At 39.9% G+C, this 18,863-nt stretch overlaps 1 protein-coding gene across 1 annotated transcript; it reads right to left on the minus strand.

Moving 5' to 3' along the window:
- Positions 1 to 418: 418 nt before the first annotated feature.
- SERPINA10 (serpin family A member 10) lies at positions 419 to 8,642 on the minus strand. Its single transcript, XM_009101783.4, has 5 exons — positions 8,528 to 8,642; positions 5,485 to 6,246; positions 4,250 to 4,523; positions 3,455 to 3,602; positions 419 to 629 (listed from the first exon to the last, which is right to left on the minus strand). Exons 2-5 carry the CDS (start codon positions 6,203 to 6,205, stop codon positions 438 to 440), a joined length of 1,335 nt encoding a protein of 444 aa, XP_009100031.3. The 5' UTR covers positions 6,206 to 6,246; positions 8,528 to 8,642; the 3' UTR covers positions 419 to 437.
- Positions 8,643 to 18,863: the final 10,221 nt, after the last annotated feature.

Consider the following 18,863-nt stretch of genomic DNA (forward strand, 5'->3'; position numbering starts at 1 on the left):
TTTTTTTTTAATTCAGAGAATTTTTAAGGCACATCATGTACTCTGAGAAAATGAGGTGATTTGATAGTCTGCATAAATGCTTTGAAAGAAGTCACACTCACAAGGTAGACTTCATGATAGACTTATTTCTATAGTAATAAAATAAAGATCTCCAGATCTTTATCACTAAAATACTGATTTTAGAAATCTCACTTCTGTGGTTGTTGGGTTTTCTTTTACCAAAGGTAGATTTTACAAGTCACATTTTTGTTGCTTTGAGCCTTAATGAAGTTAGCTTGTTGTGTGGCATTAATAAAATATTGGTAGGATGACCTAGTGCTAGCTAGGAGAGACAGAACAGGTTTTCACATTTCATATTTCAGTGTCTTTTTATTATAAAATAAATTAATAAAAATAAAGCGTCTTACATACCAAAGAATAGAAACTATTATCTTTATTCACATTTCTGTTGGATCAATCACCCTGCCAATGAACAGTAATGTTTTAAAAGTTTCTTCAAAAATCATGAAGAGGAATGGCCGGTCCACTCTGATGACAGGAGGCACTGCGAATGCAGTTATTTCTGAGCCACTTGCTGCTGCAGCCTCAGTTCCTTCCTCATCCACTTCAATAACTGCATTTTGGACAACCTGAAGTGCAAGGCAGAAATAAGGATGTGACAGAAGTAAATGCTAACATGAAGAGTATTTTTCCAGCTGAAGGCATTCAGTTGAGGTAGGCTTCTGTTAAGGATTAAAATGAGCAGTTCAGTGCAATCCACCTCTGTCAGACTGGTAGAGTCAGCACAGCCACTGTGCCCACAATGCTCACTGTGTGGATGCCAGTTCAGGAGTCATTGCACATTTCCACATTTCTGGGCACAGACCTCACTTGAGATTGGGGGTTTTGCATGAAACAGCCATTGCATTTTTTTTTTTTTTTTTTTTTTTTTTGTGTTGAGTGCTTCTCTTTGACACCTAGCTGTGCAAAGGAGTTTCTCAGTTGTAGGAAATGTGTTTTCACCAGTCACAAACACTGATTGGCTGGATATGTCATTCACAGCTGATTTTGTAAGAGCTTATGGAAATGCACCAATCTTTGTTTTTTCCCTTGTATGTTTCTAATTTGTACACTTGGTAACACAGACTAAATATGCAGAGCAATGAGGTACAGTCCTGCATTGAATATTTTCCACTCCCACTGAAATTGCAACCTGGCATAATCTGATTGTTCATTTCTTCATTTTTTCATTTTTTTCCATTTTGTTCTTTCAGCCTGCTTATACCTATGAGTGCTTCTGCTGTGTTAGTGTCTGAACTGGTGAACTGCCTGGACATCTAGTGGATTTACAGCTCCTAAACTCCTAATTCTAGGAATTACTTATGTGAAAACAGTTGAAGGACTTCACCAGTGTGAGGTTTCTGTTACATATTCTTAAATAATATTTTTGTCTTTCACAATTCCTAGGGACAGGATGCTCCTCTGGCACTTGGTAGCTGATGCACATATTGCTTCTAATATCAGTTAGCAGTACCTGTTAAAGTGTGATTTTTTGATAACACAATAGAGTTAACTGCTGAGAATCAGCATGAAAGGTACAAGAGGAAGGGAGAAAAGTGCTGCAGATCACTATTATATTTCCCAACAGTGAAATAGTTCATACCAAACTGAAAATCACTGCAAATTTATCCATTAAATATTTATTCTTAGGATGTTAGATCTTCTCAGAAAGGTTGTTTTTTCAAGCCACTGCCATTTTGAAAACCTTTAGATCAAGTAAGAGGGTTTTTGAAACTTGTATAGAAGTGTTTATTATCCCACCCTGTTAACTGGCTAAACACAAAGGCTTCTATAAGGATTTGGTGTAGGGAGACTTCTAAGAGCAGCACCAGAAGGATTCTTATAGGGTACAAATACCCAAAGGGAGGGTGCAAAGAAGGTGGAGCCAGGCTTGTCAGTGGTGCCCAGTGACAGGGCCAGAGGCAGTGGGCACCAAATGAAACACAGGAGGTTTGAACAAGCAAGTTTGTACAGAGGAGGTTCCCTCTGAAAACCAGGAAACACTTTCTCATGAGAGGCTGACTGAGCACTGGCACAGTGTGGATTCTTCCTCTTTGGAGATATTCCAAAGCTGTCAGGACATGGACCTCAGCAACTTGCTCGAGGTGACCTTCCTTGAGCAGTGTTTCACCAGGTGACCTCCAGAGGTCCCTTCCAACCCTACCCATTCTGTAGGAAGTTGGAAGGGATCTCTGGAGATCCCATTCTGGGAAGCCTCTCCTGGAGATGTGGTCCTGGATTGTCTGTGCCATACAACCCTCCACAACCACGAGCAGTTGCATGCTACAATTCCTTACATAAGTTTATAAAGCTACATTTTTAAATCCTGTGTGAGAGTTATTTTATTTGGATTTTGTTTATAAATTCATCTTGTTTCAGAATTTTTTTTACATTTGTATGAATTTGTATTTTGAATTCATTGCTTTTCATCTTGTTCCACACACTCCATTCTTGTGGGCACAAGTATCTCTGTGTGTTTTGTCTTTCATCTCCTTTCTTTGACAATACCTTTTAATTTTCTATTATCAGCAAGTTGTCCTTTTTATAGACTAGCTGTTTCTTTTTCATTAAACAACCCTGGTCACATAGACCTATTCCTTCCTGATATTGATGTGATTGACAAGTCCTTTGTCTTCCACTCTCTTCTGCTTCTCATTCTACCTCTGTTTTCCGTCAGTCTTCTGAAATTCATTTGTGCTCTCCCTTAAACAGTGGTACAAAGTTTCTCTTCCTGCTCCTCTTTTTCTGTGGGGCTGTGTTCCTGCCTTCTTGGCCATTCACTGCCCTTGCCTTTACCCATTTAAAGGTTCTTTGAAAGTTTCAGCATACAAAATCGAACATCTGGATGGTTTGGAGTGCAACTATATTGTGCCAATCCTTTCCTGTGAGATTCTGTTTTCTCTCTTCCATGGTATATAGAGGGAAAAATGGGAGTGCTTTGACTTCTCTTCCTCACTGTTACCTTTTTGAGATTTTATTAGTTAAACTTTCAAAGTTTCTTTATTTTTTGAGAAATATACCTGTCTCTGGACTGTGTATGAGGAATTCTTTCCTTGAATTTCCTTCCTTGCCTGGGCTTTAGCCATTTGACTCTCATTCACATTGTCTTATTTGTTCACAGTTTTTGTGAAATTATGCTCATTCCCTGCCAACCATATTCCTCTTGAGGCAGAGCTTTTCTCCTGTGATGGGTTAGCTCAGGGAGGTGTTGAGCACCTATGAGATGTCACTGCCCCTTTCCTCTAGACACCTCATACTTGAAGTGGGATCCATCCTTATTAAGATGTGTAGATTGCACATACCTGGCAGATGAGGTACTTTGCTATTAGTGTCCCTATAAACTTACATGACCATCTTGGCTGGGCTGTTTATACACTATTATAATCCAAATAGCAAATAATTTTAGTGGGCTTACCTGTGAAACTGCTACATATTCCTGATCTGTCAGATGACTAAGATCTGCTGAACGTGTAAAGAGCTTTTTAATTCCAAGACCTTGAAGCAGTTTCTTCATTTTGTATTTTTGCTCTAGTTTAAACTTTGGAAATGAAATATCCACTTTTCTGTTAAAAAAAATAAAAATTAAAGCAAATGGTCACTTGACTGCTGAAATGCACACTACTCAGGAATTAAGCTTTACACAGAAAAAGAAGGGACAAAAACTGGAGAGTCTCTGCTGGCATTTAGGTTGGCAGAAAATAATTTCTAACCTGTTGGCTGCCAGTGATTCTAGAAATCATTTCCTTCTCTGTATAAATACTTCCACCAGCAGTCCCAGTGCCCTCATACCAGGGCAACACACTAATTTATTGATTGGTGAAAAGAATTTTCACTTCAGGAACTGCATTTCACAGGAATCATTTGGGTATGCATTTTTATATTCAAATTTATCAATTCTTCTGGGTTTCCCCTAGTAAGAAATGTTTAATAAATGTCTAGATTTATAGTGGTTTTTGTTTGGCAGTACTAAATTTAAGGAGAGAGGAGACCTAAGGAAGAATATGGAAAAACTCATGCCCTCTCTCACAGAATCATCACATTTTTAACTGAAATGAGCCAAAGTTTTGTTGCCTTTGAGTCACAGCTTTCACATGCCACTTGGGCTGTGGAAAAGGCTTAGGAAGACCAGCTAATCTTTGCTGGGCTTTGTTGCTTTGCTGCAGGAGACATCAAAGACATCATTAGGGCCTCATGAGTGTCAAAGCAATACCTGGTTTTCATGTTTCCAAGCCAGGATTCCACAAGCTCTGTAGACAAATGGTCTTCAATTGAAATGTAGTCTCCCTCTTTTTCTGGGATAACAATCAGCATGTGGGCATTCCCTTTGTACGGTATCTTAATCACAGTGCATCTTAAGTTCTCATCAAAAGTGGAATTAATTTTATCTGACTTGAACATCATGGGTACCTGTACACTTCTGTATTTGTTTATGTGGAAAGTCTCAATTTCCGTGAATTTGGAATTAAATGGATAGACCCACTTGCCTGAGGAAAGAAAGAAAATAAATCATTATGCATGTTTAGATTTGTTCAGAAAAATGTTCTAAAAAGTTTTAAAAACTATAGGATATTTTCTGTATCTAGTTGAAATGGCTGTCAGTTGTGTCTGGGATAAGTGGATGACAATTTCAGTATATTTTATATTTATTGTATATAAATTTTTTTTACAGAAAAAACCCCAAAGTAATCCACAAAATAAACTGCTTCATTTGCACAGAAAGAAGGGAAATCATTTTCTAAGGTTGTTTAGTTGCCCGTCAAGTTCAGAATTTATGTTATCTTTGTTTTATCAATGCCTGGTGAGCATCTGATTTTTTGTAACATGTAACCTTCTCTGAAATTCGCTACCAGCTGTTCAGTATCCTGTATTTAATTTAATTATCCAATATTTTGGATGGGGATTCACTGACTTCTCCATGGAATGGTTCCTGACCATCACTGGTATTTCTTTCCCTCCCCCTGTAAGTTAATATAATGGGGTACTTGGGTTCCCCTGGGGCAGATGATTCTTGATAGAAATAGAGAAATTATTTCTTGCTTCAATGATTTTGTGTACTATGTTAAATCAGTGCATGATTTTATGCCCAGTATTCAGCATTTAAGACTATTATGATTACTACTTTTTCATTTTAATGGGTGAATTAAAATAAAACATTGTGTTCTGTCATGAAGAGGGATAATTTGGAGATGGATTGAGATAGTTTGATACAGGGCTTTTTGTTCTCTTTGAGACTCTGTTTTATGGAAGACAGCACAGAAGAACTGTGGTTTCCTATCATGAAAAATAATTTCCTAATTTATGAGCTGAATAGAAAAAAGTAATCTTAGAAAAAGACATAGAGAAAACAGGACATCTAAATTCATTTAAACTCCCCCTAATGTAGCTGAAGTTAGAGTCTTGATTGTCCTAATAAATAATTATTCTGAAAATAAAATCAGCAATTACCTTTAAAGAAAATGTAGTCCACAAGCACCACTTTATTATGGCGGTCCAGCTCTTCAAAAAGCTTTGGGATTTTTCCTTTGGTCATTTTGTTAATGTTTTGATTGATGAAAAGTTTTGCCTGTGTTAAATTTTCAAAGTCCACTTTCAGGAATTCCATATCAAAGTATTGCTTAGATAAATTCAGGAAAGACTCCTTGAGTTTGAAGTCCTTTTGAATAAAAGAAAGAACACCTTGCACAAGGAGAAATTCCTCATTCATTGTGATATTACCTGTCAGTTGTTTAAACAAAGCTGGTAAATGTTGGCCATCTGCTTTGTCCTTCACAGCGTGGAGGTTTAGACCTTTTACAATTTGTCTGTGTGTTTCTCCTTTGGCTGCCATCATATAGACACTCATGAGAGCTGACACAGAAAATGGAGAGATGATTACATTGTTATCATGTGTCATTGCAATTTTTCTGTAGAGGTTAAAACCAAAATTTGCAGTCTTTTCAGTGAAGTTGTGAAGAGTGAAGTCTTCAAGACCTTGGTCTTCAAAACCTTGGTGTTCAAAAGGCTTAGAAATATTTTTGTGATGATACCACCCTTTGGAAATACTGATGTTATTTCTTTCCAAGAAATTAATCTCTTTTTCCTCCTTTGGAAATTTAGGTTTGATATCAGCCTGGATGAATTCAAAACATATTTCAGTTAAGAGAAGTATGTAGATTCCTGCTTTCATGTTGACATCCAATAATGGGCTCTTTAGAGCTGTTTTTTACCCTAGAAAAAAGAAAGGCAACAAAATTACGTTTTTGTTTTTTCTTCCATTCACAATGCAAAAGGTCAAAAATGTAGTAAAGTGGTCTTTCTGCATCTTCAGGGTATTTACTCCAAAATATTCAGAAAAGACCAGGTAGATCTTACAGGACACCTAAGGCAAACCTCACCATCAGACATTGTGTAAATTTGCAAATGAAATGCACTTTGCAAACATAAAGGGCAAATATGATTATCATCCATCTTTTCATAAAGCAATATATGAATTCTCTCCCATACAGCAGTGTTGGATTGCACCTCATGGTAAAATTTTGAATGGCTACAATCTTTGGAGTTGCATTTTCCCATTGTAAATTAAACGTGGTATTCAAGACCACCAAACCTGCACAGATTCCTTTTGTATAGCAGTGGGCAAAGGGATAAATGAGATTAAAAGATGGATTATATGGCCCATCATTAAAGTAGTAAGTGATTCAACAGTCTGGAATCACGTGGCAATTGTTAACTACTCCTTTTAAGCTAAGATCTGTAACAGCAAATTACGGTCATTGTATAATTTGTGATTTGGCATCTGGGAAAGCTGGTTTTATCTGGTTTATTCAGAGTTCAGCTGAATTTCACAGTTGGCTGATTCAGGCTGTGGGAGTTAGTCCTGAAAAGGTATGTTGATGTGAGTACTGAGACATTTGGGTGCCAAGTCACGAGGTGCTTTTGGCAGTCAGGTGGTGTGCTATTTTCTTTTGAGATAATAGGTCACGTTCTGTACTTGCTGCAACACAGATGGGCTGTCATGACTTAATCGGGAGGCAGAGAATTCCATGAATGTTATGCCTGCTCTCGAGTGCATGGCAGACAGAGAACAGAGCAAAATATGCAGCAAATACGTAGTGAATGGTTTTTTATTTATTTTTCTTTCCCATTAACCCTTGATTTATTTTTAATGAGATTCCCAGTGTCTGTATTTTCAGGACTAGAGTAGGGAAGGGGATGACTTGACTTCAGCTCTTGCCTTGCTGGTCAAGCGGTGCCTGTGACATCTGGAGTGCTGGGATACTCACTGTCCCCTGGCAGGCTGAAGCAGTGCAGTTCAGAGCTAGGGCAGTAACTGCTGAGCATTCCTTCTGCTTGTGTAGTGACCCACTTCTGTGGGAAGTAGCACAGGCACAGAGGTCCTGTTCCTGCTGCAATGCTGCACCTGCCCTGGCAGCAAAGAAAGAGGTTCTTTCCTCTGGGAGTCATCCCTACTTTGAAGAAGCATCCTTGGACACTGCAGAGTCAGCTCTAGCAAAGAGGCAGGGATTGGAAAATTTTGCTTTTGATCATATTCAATCACTGCAGCAGCATTTCCTCCCTCTAAATGCAGTTAGCATCAGGCCTAACTGCTCACCAGGTATTACAGAGCACAAGCCCTTCCTCAGCTTTTCTAGGCAGGGTGCAATTCCTGCACAGTGTTGCATCTGGCAGACGTCAGTGTTGCTTCTCTCTCTGGGAGGTCTGGGACAGGACTTGGCTTAGTTGGCCACCAGCTTCCCCCAGGAGATGTGAAGGGACTGGCTGGGCAAAGTGCTGAGCTGCCTTCCAGAGGGCTCTGCCTTCCCAACACAGAGAGGTTTTGGACAGAAAGGGCAGGACAAATGCAGAAGCTCTTGTTTACAGGTTTATCCCAAACTATTCAACATTCAAGATTCCTGAATCCTCAGGCAAACACATATTCATCTGCTACTGATTTGGGTGCAATGAACATGGGAATAAAAACCTTGCAATTGCACTAAGTAATCACTGAAAATCTGAGATTGCAAACATTTCAAGTTAACATTAAAGCAGCTGTATCATTCACCTTTACTAGTTAGAAATAGAGCATGTCCTCTAGAACTAGGAAAAACAGTTCTGGAAACAATAAAGTAGAATTATAGACATTATAGACTTGTATTTTTAGAACTGAGTGAAGCTTATTGCTAATTTTAGACAACTCACTTTATTTGTAGAGCAGACAGTTCATTAATAAATGCGTGTTAGAGCAAAGTGAACATTATTTCCATTTAAAGAAGTATTTATTTCTAGTCATATCAATATCAAAGAAAAAAGCTTCTTGTGCAAATTCTGTTTCTTCTGAAGGCATTAGAGCAAGAGGAAAATCCATTAGAAGCTGATTACAGTCTACAATCATTTAAAACATCACATCTAGAGAATCATTGATAAATATATAAAACTGAATTATATATATATAAAAGATATAATAATTTTTCCTTTACTATCTAAATGCTTCATATAAATCTTATCTTACCTATTAGGTAGCTCTTCTGTTACGTTTCTCAATCAGTTGTGTTTAAAAATGAGATGAAGATGTCTGTCCCATTTAGAAGTTTTTGAACAAATATTTGCTCTTCCAAAGATAATCTGGTTTTGTCTGTTATAAATTAACTGCTTTATAAACACTGAATATGTGTTTCCTATAAATGGCATAATAAGGGAGGGTTATATTCCAGTAAATGTGTTCTGTCTTTCATGAGAAACAAGAGAACAATTTGCATTTAGCCCTTCAGCACCCTATCAGGATGTGGCCCCCACATCCAATAGCTCATGAGAATTATTTATCAGGCAGGCTCTGAGCTACTCAGTAGAGTATCCAATCCTGTTTAAGTTATCCCCTTACATAAAAGTAAATGTCAATATTCTCCAAGGCAGGGGGAGCATGAAGGAGGGAGAGAGGGAGAAGGTACAGAACATTGGTAGGGGTGTTACCAGCTCCCTTGGCCTGCAATTTGGCCACACTTTGAGGGGAGAGGCCAGGGCTCCACTCCCTTTTTGAAGAGTGTACCAGGTATTCAGTGAGGTATCAGTCTGCCAGCATCAATGCCTGATAACCACTGAGGGATGTTCTCCCATAAAATACGAAGTGGGCCAAGCTGATATCCCTGAAAAAGTTATACAGAGCTATGGGAGGCATTAATAAATTTTTAAAATTTTCAGTTGGTCTTGCTTGAACAGATTTGGGTCTTAAGCCTTATTAGTTGGGCAAGGCACATTCTTTAAGACAGATAGTTCATTCAACAATTTCTCTAGCGTGGGATGGTCTATACTCTTCACTATTTTGATCATTGGCCTAATTCCAGATAAAAGATACACATGGAATTCCCTATCTTCCCCTCATGGTCCTAAATTGTTTTCAAAAATACTCCCAAATGAAATAGAACACTTAATTTTGATTTGGATTGTAAAAGAAAAATAATTTAACTTTAAAATGTGACATAAGGGTACTAGTCTCTAATTTTTCACTGAAATGAAAAAAATAAATATTATATGCAGTCTCAATGGATGTATTAGACATTTTAGAAAGCCCATAAAGAATTAGGGCATCCAGGACTCAATTTAAAAAAGGCTTTTGTTTGTTGCTGAAGAGTATTGCTTCTATAAGAGTGTTTGCTTACAGGATGCAAAATTTCATTAGGAAGGACTGAAGAACTGAATGTAGCCCCTCTGTTGTCTAAGCAGATTTGTATCCTTGTTACAAGGATACCATACTGGGGGGCAGTTGTGGGGTTTATGCCTTAAGGAGTTCAACAGAGGGGTCACAGGCTCTAGATTCTTAAATTCTAGTTTGTTTAAATGAATTTAAAATATTCTTCCTTTTAGAAGCAATCCCAGTCATAATAGGCCCCCAGTGTAGGCACTGTATTATAGAATATGGGAAAATAGGATGGGGTTAAAAACTGAAGGCCCTGTAATATCAGGCAGTCTAGTCCATAAACATGAAAAAGCTCTACTGTGGATGCTCCAGTGACTTCAAAACTTTTGTTCTCTGTCCATGTGACTGGATTTTTTTTTCCTACTTCCTAGTCTTTATCTATTTGTGGTTAATTCAGTTGGATTTGTAATTCAAATGTCCTCTCATCTCATGGAAGAAATTTGCATCTGATATGGTTGAACAAAGCTGCATTACTGTGGTGTGCCTCTGAATCTGTGTGTCTTCTGGAGACTGTGGTGTTGTGGTTGTGGCCCAAAAGAAAATACAAGGAAAACTTGATGGACACAGATCCTGGCTTTTGTGCTCCGCAAAATCAGCAGTTATTTGCAATGAGAGTAGCAAACAAGCCTCTTCCTCCTTGCACCAGGATGCTGACACATGTGGTCACTGCTAGAAGCTAAGAAACTCTATGTTTAATATTCAAAATATTAAGGTTGTTTATAGATGGTACTGAAAAGAGGGGTTTGAAGAAACCTTAAAGTCTTTGAATCTCTAGGCCAAATCTTTGCTGGACCACAAAGCCCATATCAATCCTGTTTTACCCAGAGGAAAAAGGAGGCTGTTATGAGATGTATTGTCTGTGTATAGAGATCTGAGAAAATTGTCTTCCTCTCTAGTTACTCATAAAGCCCTAGCTAGTTTTTTATGCCAGGTAACACCTTGCTGAGTGTATCCACCATGCACTATCAGGAGTAACATATTCCTCCCACCAACTCCTATTTATATTGTCAGTTGCCCTTTGGATTCAACAGAGCTTTCTGAGCAGTTAAACTCCACACAACATATGGGTAACACTCTGCCAAACTATACATGTTCAGAGTGATTTACTCTGACAAAGGATTGCCAGTGTGTGATTCTGGCAGAATTGCACAGTTCAGGACAGAACCACCTCTGAAACCAGAACAAGCAAGGCCAATACAAGTGCACTGCTGCCCAGTCGTGTCTCTGCTGGGAGCTTGTGCCAGTGCTGAGGCTGGGCAGCAGTTGAGCTAAACACAATCTGTTCTTTAATAGACAACTGGTTTTGGATGCATATGCAACTTTGAAAAACTTGGCAGTGATGATGTAGTCCAGGTTCTCACCAATCTGTTTGACAAAGCCCTGTGACTCCTGAGTACCTGGGGGTAGATACTGCTCAGGCAGATTCAGCTGCTTGTTCCAAATAGTCAGAGAGTTTCTGTTATAAGACAGAATTCTTCCTTTTGCAATTTTTGCGGGGCTGGCAACACCTCTATTTCAGTGGCTGCTTTTCCTTCTACTTAATTTCCTCAGTCAGATTTAGGAAACCTTCTGTGACCATGAAGAAACCAGTCATCCCAATATTGGGGGGTTTGGGGGCTTAGGTTCCCTGGGCTGAGTCTGATTCCTCCCAGTTATGATCTCCTTGGAACAGCAATAGTTCTTGATTAAGTAATGCCTCTGTTCCACATTCCATGACCCATTTTAGCAGTTTGTAACTAGACCACAGCTGAGATTCTAAGTGGACTATGAGATATGGTGGGCATGATTGCACTACTGAGAGCAGGCTCCAGGAAGGAGACGGATGGTTTAATTACTTGTATCTGTACCAGCTTCCCAGTGAGAGATTTTTTGGAACTGAATTTCTTACCTTGCTCAAACAAGGTAGTAACTGCACAGATACATTTCTCTCAAGACCCTGCAGATTTCTGTCCCCAGCCAGTGGCTACCAATATGGTACCCAAGGGCAGACACAGGGTATTTACAACTGTCTTGAGGGATCTAGGTGAAATCAGTCAGAAATACTGACCATACTGGAGAGTGATGAGAAAGTAAAAAGTGTCAGTTCAGGAAAATATTTAGGCTGAATGTGATCTAACCTCTTCCACGTTTCTTAGACTAAACAAAATCCCAGGAATAGTGCAAGGGATGGATGATTTGCAGGGATCTGTACTTTTGAAGTCTCACTGTGAAATTACTCATAACACATAAACTAACATGCTCCAACAGTTATAAAACTACTCCTTATACAGTCTTCTGAACATACTTATTTTGTCAACGAGCTGATTCATCAAGGTGACTGCTGCTTCTCCCACTCCAAAAATGCACAATAATAACTGAAATCATCAGGATGCAACTGTTGCTCCAGGCCTACACTGTTCATAAGCTTGACCCTTTTGTACAACTATGCTACTGTTCATGTGACAGGATTGCTGTAGTGAAAGCCTCTTTGGAAAACACCTATTCCTGAATGTCACCTGAGGTGGGATGGGTGTGCTACTGTACAAGGTGGACAAAGCAGTAAAGCTGTAGTAGCTCATAAACAGGGCAGAAGTATCTCCATGATGCTTTCAATTTCACAGTCAAAGGTTGTCTAACTGTCCTTGAACACACAAATGAAAGTATAACTGTATGTTAATAACACAGCTTACTGTGGAATCTTTAATAGGAAATGCAAAAATGATGAAACACTGTAAAACTGTGTCCAGAGAAGTACTATCAATTTTCAGTAAGAGGTAAAACAATCATTCATAATGTATAATGGAAGTAGCACAAACCCTGGGTTTTTTCAGGTAATGGAGTAAGTGACCTTTTAAAGTTCCTAGCCTTGTCTGATGTGGTTTTATGGCTTGCAGCAACGAAAAATTTTGATTCACAATTATTTATTTATCCTCCATTTTTACCTGCAAGTATTGAAGAGCTCTAGAAGGGGCTGGCTGGTGTTTGCCGAGTCCCCATGGAGCCAGCAGGTGTCATCACAACCTTTAGTTCTCCGATGGGAAGAAGGATAATTTTGTGTGTTTGGACAGCTGCCCTTCTCTGTGCCTTACTAAGTTTTTGTCATGAGACAGACTTGAGCAGGCAGGAGACACAAATTTAAGAAAATTACACTGGTAGATATTTCTGTTCTCCAGGGAGGGCATTTCAAAGTTTCTCCAGTAGATGTAAAATGTAAGTGCAATTCTATTTTAAATTCCTGGAAAAAATTCAACTCGAAAGGCAGGAATGACAAAGTGTGTAAGAGATTGGCATGTCTAAGGGGAAAAAAACCCTTTTTTTGTACCTTCAGAAGAGCAAAAAATTTTACAGTCAGTAACCTCTTATCCAAATTTTATATTTACATGCACTGCACATGCATCTCCGTACTGCTATGATAATGAATCTAAGTCCCTGGGACTTGCAGTGTTTGACTGTTTGTCCTGAAGTAATTACCTGATGTAATGAAGAAATTTCTGCACTGTGGCCTCTGTAGCAGACATGCAAAAGGTGCCCTCTGGCACCTGTGAAATGTGCTGAGGGTTACTAAGTACCAAATGAGTGCAAGTTAGTGCTACCTGCATTGTCTAGAGTGACTGGCAAAGAGCTCTGCATTTTGGGGTTGGGTACTTGTGCTTCTTAGGGGCTTTTCCATTTGAATAGAAATATTAATGCAGTAACCAGTGCAGGCCTGGCACTGAGTGTGCTCTTCCTGTTGGAGGATGCACGGATTGGATATTCAAAAGCAACACTTGTCCTCAAGAAAGTTTCTATCTCCCTGGCTGTGCTCTCATGGAGTATTTAAGCAGGAATTATTTTTCATACAGGACTTGGTGTCTTTGTTTAAGCTGCTCCAGCACTTTACATTACTTGTTCTTCAATAAGACATGTCCATGCCTCTCTGGTTCTACTAATTTCTAATGCTGGTCTGTGACAAGGCCCTTCCTGAGGTTTTTAAAGACAGTATCTGTGTTGTGATCTATGTATGTATATTTTGAAGACAGTATCTACAGTATCTACATTTCCATTTTCTTTCTCATAAGGAAAATTTTTTAGATGGCAAAATAATTAAGTGGACAGCAACCTCTGTCTATGAGCTGTATAGGTACTAAAATGTGGCTTTCTTTATGTTTCATAAGAACACTGCATTTAATATGTGGGCAGTGCCAGATGTGAGGTGTTAATTTTTCACTTCCTTGATTTAGGCGCTAATGTCACTTAGCAACCTTACTCATCTTTGACCTAGAGCTTCTTAAGGATGCACATACATTGCTAGTGAGAAGATAATTTGTATTGGAAAAAATTTGGCAAATGGAGCAAATGTATGAACCACTTTCAGTCCTGATGGAAACCAGGTGCTAAGTTTAAAGCTCTTTTGAGAGGTTTCTTTTAGGCTGCTACTCCTCCCAGAACTGCTCGTCCCAGCTCCTGATGTTTTCTGGTTAAAATGCCATCCAACTCTGAACTTTGAGTCAATAAATTTTCTGCTTGGGTTTTTTGAGATTCAGTTTATATTTTCTTTATCTCATTCTCTCTCTCTTGCCTTCTCTCAATTGCATTTTATGTACTTTGAAAGTATTCTTTTTTTGCATCCACCGGGACAAAGTGATAAAGGTCTGAAATATACCAAGTTCATGAAGCTGAATGACCTGATCCAGGGTAGACATTTTTACAGCCTGCACTCTGGGAGGAAGTGGTGAGCTCATCTTTGCCAGACATCAGATAATCCACACCAGAAAAGTTATGGAAACCAGGTTTCAGTGAATCTGCAGGCCAGATAACTCTTTGTATGTACCAAAAAAGTGCAAATACATTTGCTTTCAGATACTTATTTTTATGCTGGTAAATTAATCACATCAACGGGTCAGAGGCAGATAAAATCTTAATATTCACTTCTGGGATAACAAAGAGGAGTGAGATATGTTCATGATAACAGTTTTTGTAAAAGTATCCATTCCTACAGGGTGATAAGACAGCTGGAAAGAGGAGAGAAGAAAAGGATGAAAATCAAGGTTGCAGAAAGCTGAGACTTTATTGAACAGAGCTCAGAAAAAGGAACCTTGTAGGCACTCAAAGTGTGGCCCAAGATTCCACCAATCCATGAAACATAACTGGCTGTTTGAGGTCTTTTCCTTGGCTAGTAGCAGCACGTTCCCAGGAGGTTGGCATGCACAATGCAGTCTCTCAGGGAACTCTCTGGGTCACTTGGAGTAGAAAGTTGTGTTCCCACAGGATGTGGACCATGGGTCAGCTCAAAGCACCTTCACTGTCAGGACCCCGGTGGCAATCCAGCTGTAAGTTAGTCTTGCTTTTCTGTGCAACAGTCATAACTACAGTGTCAGCACTGTTCTTTATGCCTTTTCTTGGAAAGATTCCTAGCCTCCTACAGTCAGGATTTTGTGCCAAACTGAAGCATTTAAAAGCCTATAATACACTGTATTATATATTCCTTTAAAGAGAGTGGTATCTCTAGTGTGGGAGCAGTCTTACTTCAGACACTTCCTGGGGCTGTGGCCAGATCAGAATAAGTGACTGAACACATCCAAGCCATCCTTCTTACCTCCCAGAAGGCCTCATCTAGCATCTTTACTTGTTCCTTCTTAGGCATTTTTGATTGAAAGCACCTATTTTGCTCCCTATATAATGAAACAATTTTTGCATCCCACTGAAGTTGCTATATAGTAAATGATAGTAACCTTGGTCAGCATGTGATTATAGAATGAATGCAAGATTCCTGCATCATATAATTTGCTTTTGATGGAGGTATTCATTTTTCTTTTTGGCATTGTAATGAGCATGGAAGCATTTGCATTGACAGGAGGCTTAAATTACAAGACACCACCCATTCTTCTTCAGTGAGCAGTGGTGTCTTCAAGTTCCAGTCACTGTCCTTCTAAAGGACAGCCAGTCCTGTGGTCAGACTTCTTGTCAGCCAACATTTCTGTTCGGTAGAAGATAAGCGTGGGGTGAATATGATATTTCAGCTACATTTTATTGAGCAAGTGGCTATATTTAACAAGACTTTGCTCTCTCTGACCAAAAAGCAAACAAGTGCTCTTGTGAACACACAGTGCAGTAATAGCAAAGAATTGAGGACTCTATCAAGAGACTGTAAGATAACAGACTTTTTAAAATCATGGTTCATACACTTGCCACCCAAACCTATATCTTCTGCTTGACTGTAGTTATCTTACAGCTTAGGCACAAGGTAGCCATGGTAATCATTGGAAGATCTAAGCTTGGACACAAAGATGCTCCCATTCTAAAGGTAGAATATAGTCATTGCATTGTACTGTGATGCTTGAGGGAGGTCAGACCCAATGATAATCCACCCTGCCTGCACTCTGTATAGGTTGGTCTGGCAAACATCTTGGCTTTTAACCTGCTGCAGACATCCTGTCTCAACTCCTTCTTAGGCTTGTGTGCCAGCAACGCGGATCACATGTGACAATGTGCTCAGATGCTCAGCCTCCTGCTGCTGTGTAGCAGATCAAATTGCTCCTCCCAGGTAAGTGTAACACCATGGGCTGCAGCAGATCAGGAACACAAAACAGGAGATCAAAACTAGAGAACTGATGTTCTTCAAATGAAAAAAACACATACAAGATACAGACAGTTCCAATAGTAAGGGGAGAAAAACTACCAGTGCTTTCTCTGTAGATGTTTCATTGTTACATCAGTAAATTTTAACTGACATAGGGCTGTTTACCTGAGGAAATAATGCAGTGGAATGTGATGGGAAAGTGTTACTACCCTAAAACCTTGTGTGAACTTCTGTTCCAGCATGAGTGACTTCTTGGGTGAGCTTAAACTCTCAAACTCTTCCACAGATGACAAATAAAAAAAAGATTTCTTATGTCAGAACAAAAGTTTCTGTACAGAAATTTTTCAATCTAGAACTATATTATTTTAACCAGTCCTTTAGATCATAGCAGAACATTGGTTTTGTGTGCATTTAGTGTAATGGAAGATGGAATGATTCAGCACATCACTGAATATAATTTTGGGAAATTTATTTAACTCTTTCTGCCTTTTTGACCAAAATTCAACATGTGAAGCCTTGTAAAACTCACAGCTTCCACTGCAAGTTAGCACCACAGGATTTGGTCTGTTGTCCCTCTGTGGCTGTGTGACTTCCATACTCAGCTGACTTGCACAGCAGCTCTTCCTCTTGGCATGCCCAGACCTGCCAAGAGGTCTGGTGTTTTGAGTTCTCACAGAGAGCTGAGCCAGGGGGAGACTCCCTGTAGGAGCAATTGCACCTGTTTGCCTGTAGCAGTGCAGTTCATGCTGCTCAGGGAGGTGGCATAAACAGTCTCCCTATGAGACAGTGGTATAATGACATAACTCCATCACTCCACTGAGCAGGCTGTGGGTTTAACTGCCCTTGCTCAGGCAAGGACCATTTCACTAATTAATTATGCACATGCTGCAGTTTATGTTGGTAACAGCATGTCTAGTTCAAGAAGTTGTGATAGATTCAGCTGCTGAGGCCAGTCCACAGCGTGACACTGAAAGCCTGCAAGCAAACAAGCTCTAACAGATGAGGTTGCAAAAGCAAAAGCTGAAGCCGGGCTAGAAATTTTGTCCTAAGCACACATGAAATGCAAATGCCTCATTTCTTTTCAGTTCTGCTGAAAAGAAAAATGAGCTGTGCAGTGGAGTCTTTGCCCAGAGTTTTATCTCCTAGTTTAAAATCAAGCAATAGGGAGTCAGAGTGGAAGAACAATGCAACGTCAGCATGCTCACTGCAAAGCAAACATGAGCCTTATCTTAAATTTGCCCTGAGAGAGCAGAAAACAAAGGTATAAGCTAGCAAAGCATTTTCTCATGGAACCTCCTCTGTGCACTGAGTGCCTTAGCCACCATCTCTTTTAGAGTAATTTGGTTCAATTATACTAACAGTGGCTAACACTTTGATATCCACAAACCATACAGTAAAGATCAGTGTGTGCAAGTGTATTTGTGTGTGGGTGCATCTGTAGGACAGAAATAGGACACTGAGCCTGAGTGCCAGGACTTAAGCAAACAGATGCAGAGCTGGGAGGACCTGGGCTGTGTCTCTCTGTCCATTAGCCAGGGTTTGCTCAGGAATGATGGCACATTGCAATCACCCTGAGAGCAGATCTTGGGAAGGAATCTGAGAAGACAGCATGCCTTGCTGGAGCACAGCTCACAGAGGGAGCCCTGCTGGCATGACAAGCAGCTCTAGCACTGCTCAGTGGTGTGGAGAAACAGCCAGGAGGGAGCAGAGTCCTAAACCCCACTGATGCTTTTGTCATCTCAACAGTGATGCATTTGAGCTGGGGAGAAATCTGTATTATAAAGTGCTGTCATCGCAGTCTCCCAGTATTTTCAAAAATGTCCAGATTTTGTGCTGGCTTGATGTGTGGTTTTGTTCACTTCCCCAGCTGCAGGAGGTCTGAGACTCATCTCTTGATGCACTTTGGAGATATGCCCTGTGTTGGTAAATGTGACCTCCACAGGTTACAATATAATATACAGGGTAGGCAGAGCTGAGCTGGAACAAAATGCACTGGCTGTCTTCAAGTATCTATTCCTGATTCTGCAGTGATCTCAGCTGTCATATCCTAAAAATTATGGGGTTTGCTTGTGTCATGTTAAAGGGCACATTTGAAAATTGGTGTTTTTTCTGCAGGGAAGATCATGCCTACAAAAATGGCAGCAAAAACACATTCCTGACTTCAGACTTCCAGCTTCATGAAAATCTTTCCTTTCCCCTCATGCCCTTGTCTGTGCTACCCAAGGAAGGACAGCACACTCAGGGACACCCCATGGATGACACTGGGATTCTGTGTCATGGTCAATGGCTCTCTGCCTGGCAGTGAGGCTGAGAGCTACAACCCCAAGGCTCCTTTCACAACTCCTGCTTATCATCAGCCACCCCCCCCCCCAGGGGATACCCCATTTTCTCTGCCCAAGTGGCCTCACACATGGCCAGGCTGAGCCCCAGCACTGCCAGCTCTGGTGGCCATGGGCAGAAGCAGAGTAAGATGACCTCCTGTGCTATCCAAAGAGGCTGAGCTTTTCTGCAGCCACCAGCTTAAACACATCCTTGAACTTTGCATTTGTATTTTACTAAAATCTGAAATCATTAGAAAGGTTTTCTTCTGTTTTCTTCAAAGGATGCAAGCTTGAC

This window comes from Serinus canaria, chromosome 5 (assembly GCF_022539315.1).
Source record: "Serinus canaria isolate serCan28SL12 chromosome 5, serCan2020, whole genome shotgun sequence".
In the NCBI taxonomy this organism is placed as follows: Eukaryota; Metazoa; Chordata; class Aves; order Passeriformes; family Fringillidae; genus Serinus; species Serinus canaria.

Coding starts and splice junctions, on each gene's coding strand:
- SERPINA10 (XM_009101783.4), bottom strand. CDS start 6,205: ATGAAAGCAGGAATCTACATACTTCTCTTAACTGAAATATGTTTTGAA. Junction 4,524..5,484: donor GGACTACATTTTCTTTAAAG/GTAATTGCTGAT, acceptor TTCTTTCCTCAG/GCAAGTGGGTCTATCCATTT. Junction 630..3,454: donor AATATGTAGCAGTTTCACAG/GTAAGCCCACTA, acceptor CTTGCACTTCAG/GTTGTCCAAAATGCAGTTAT.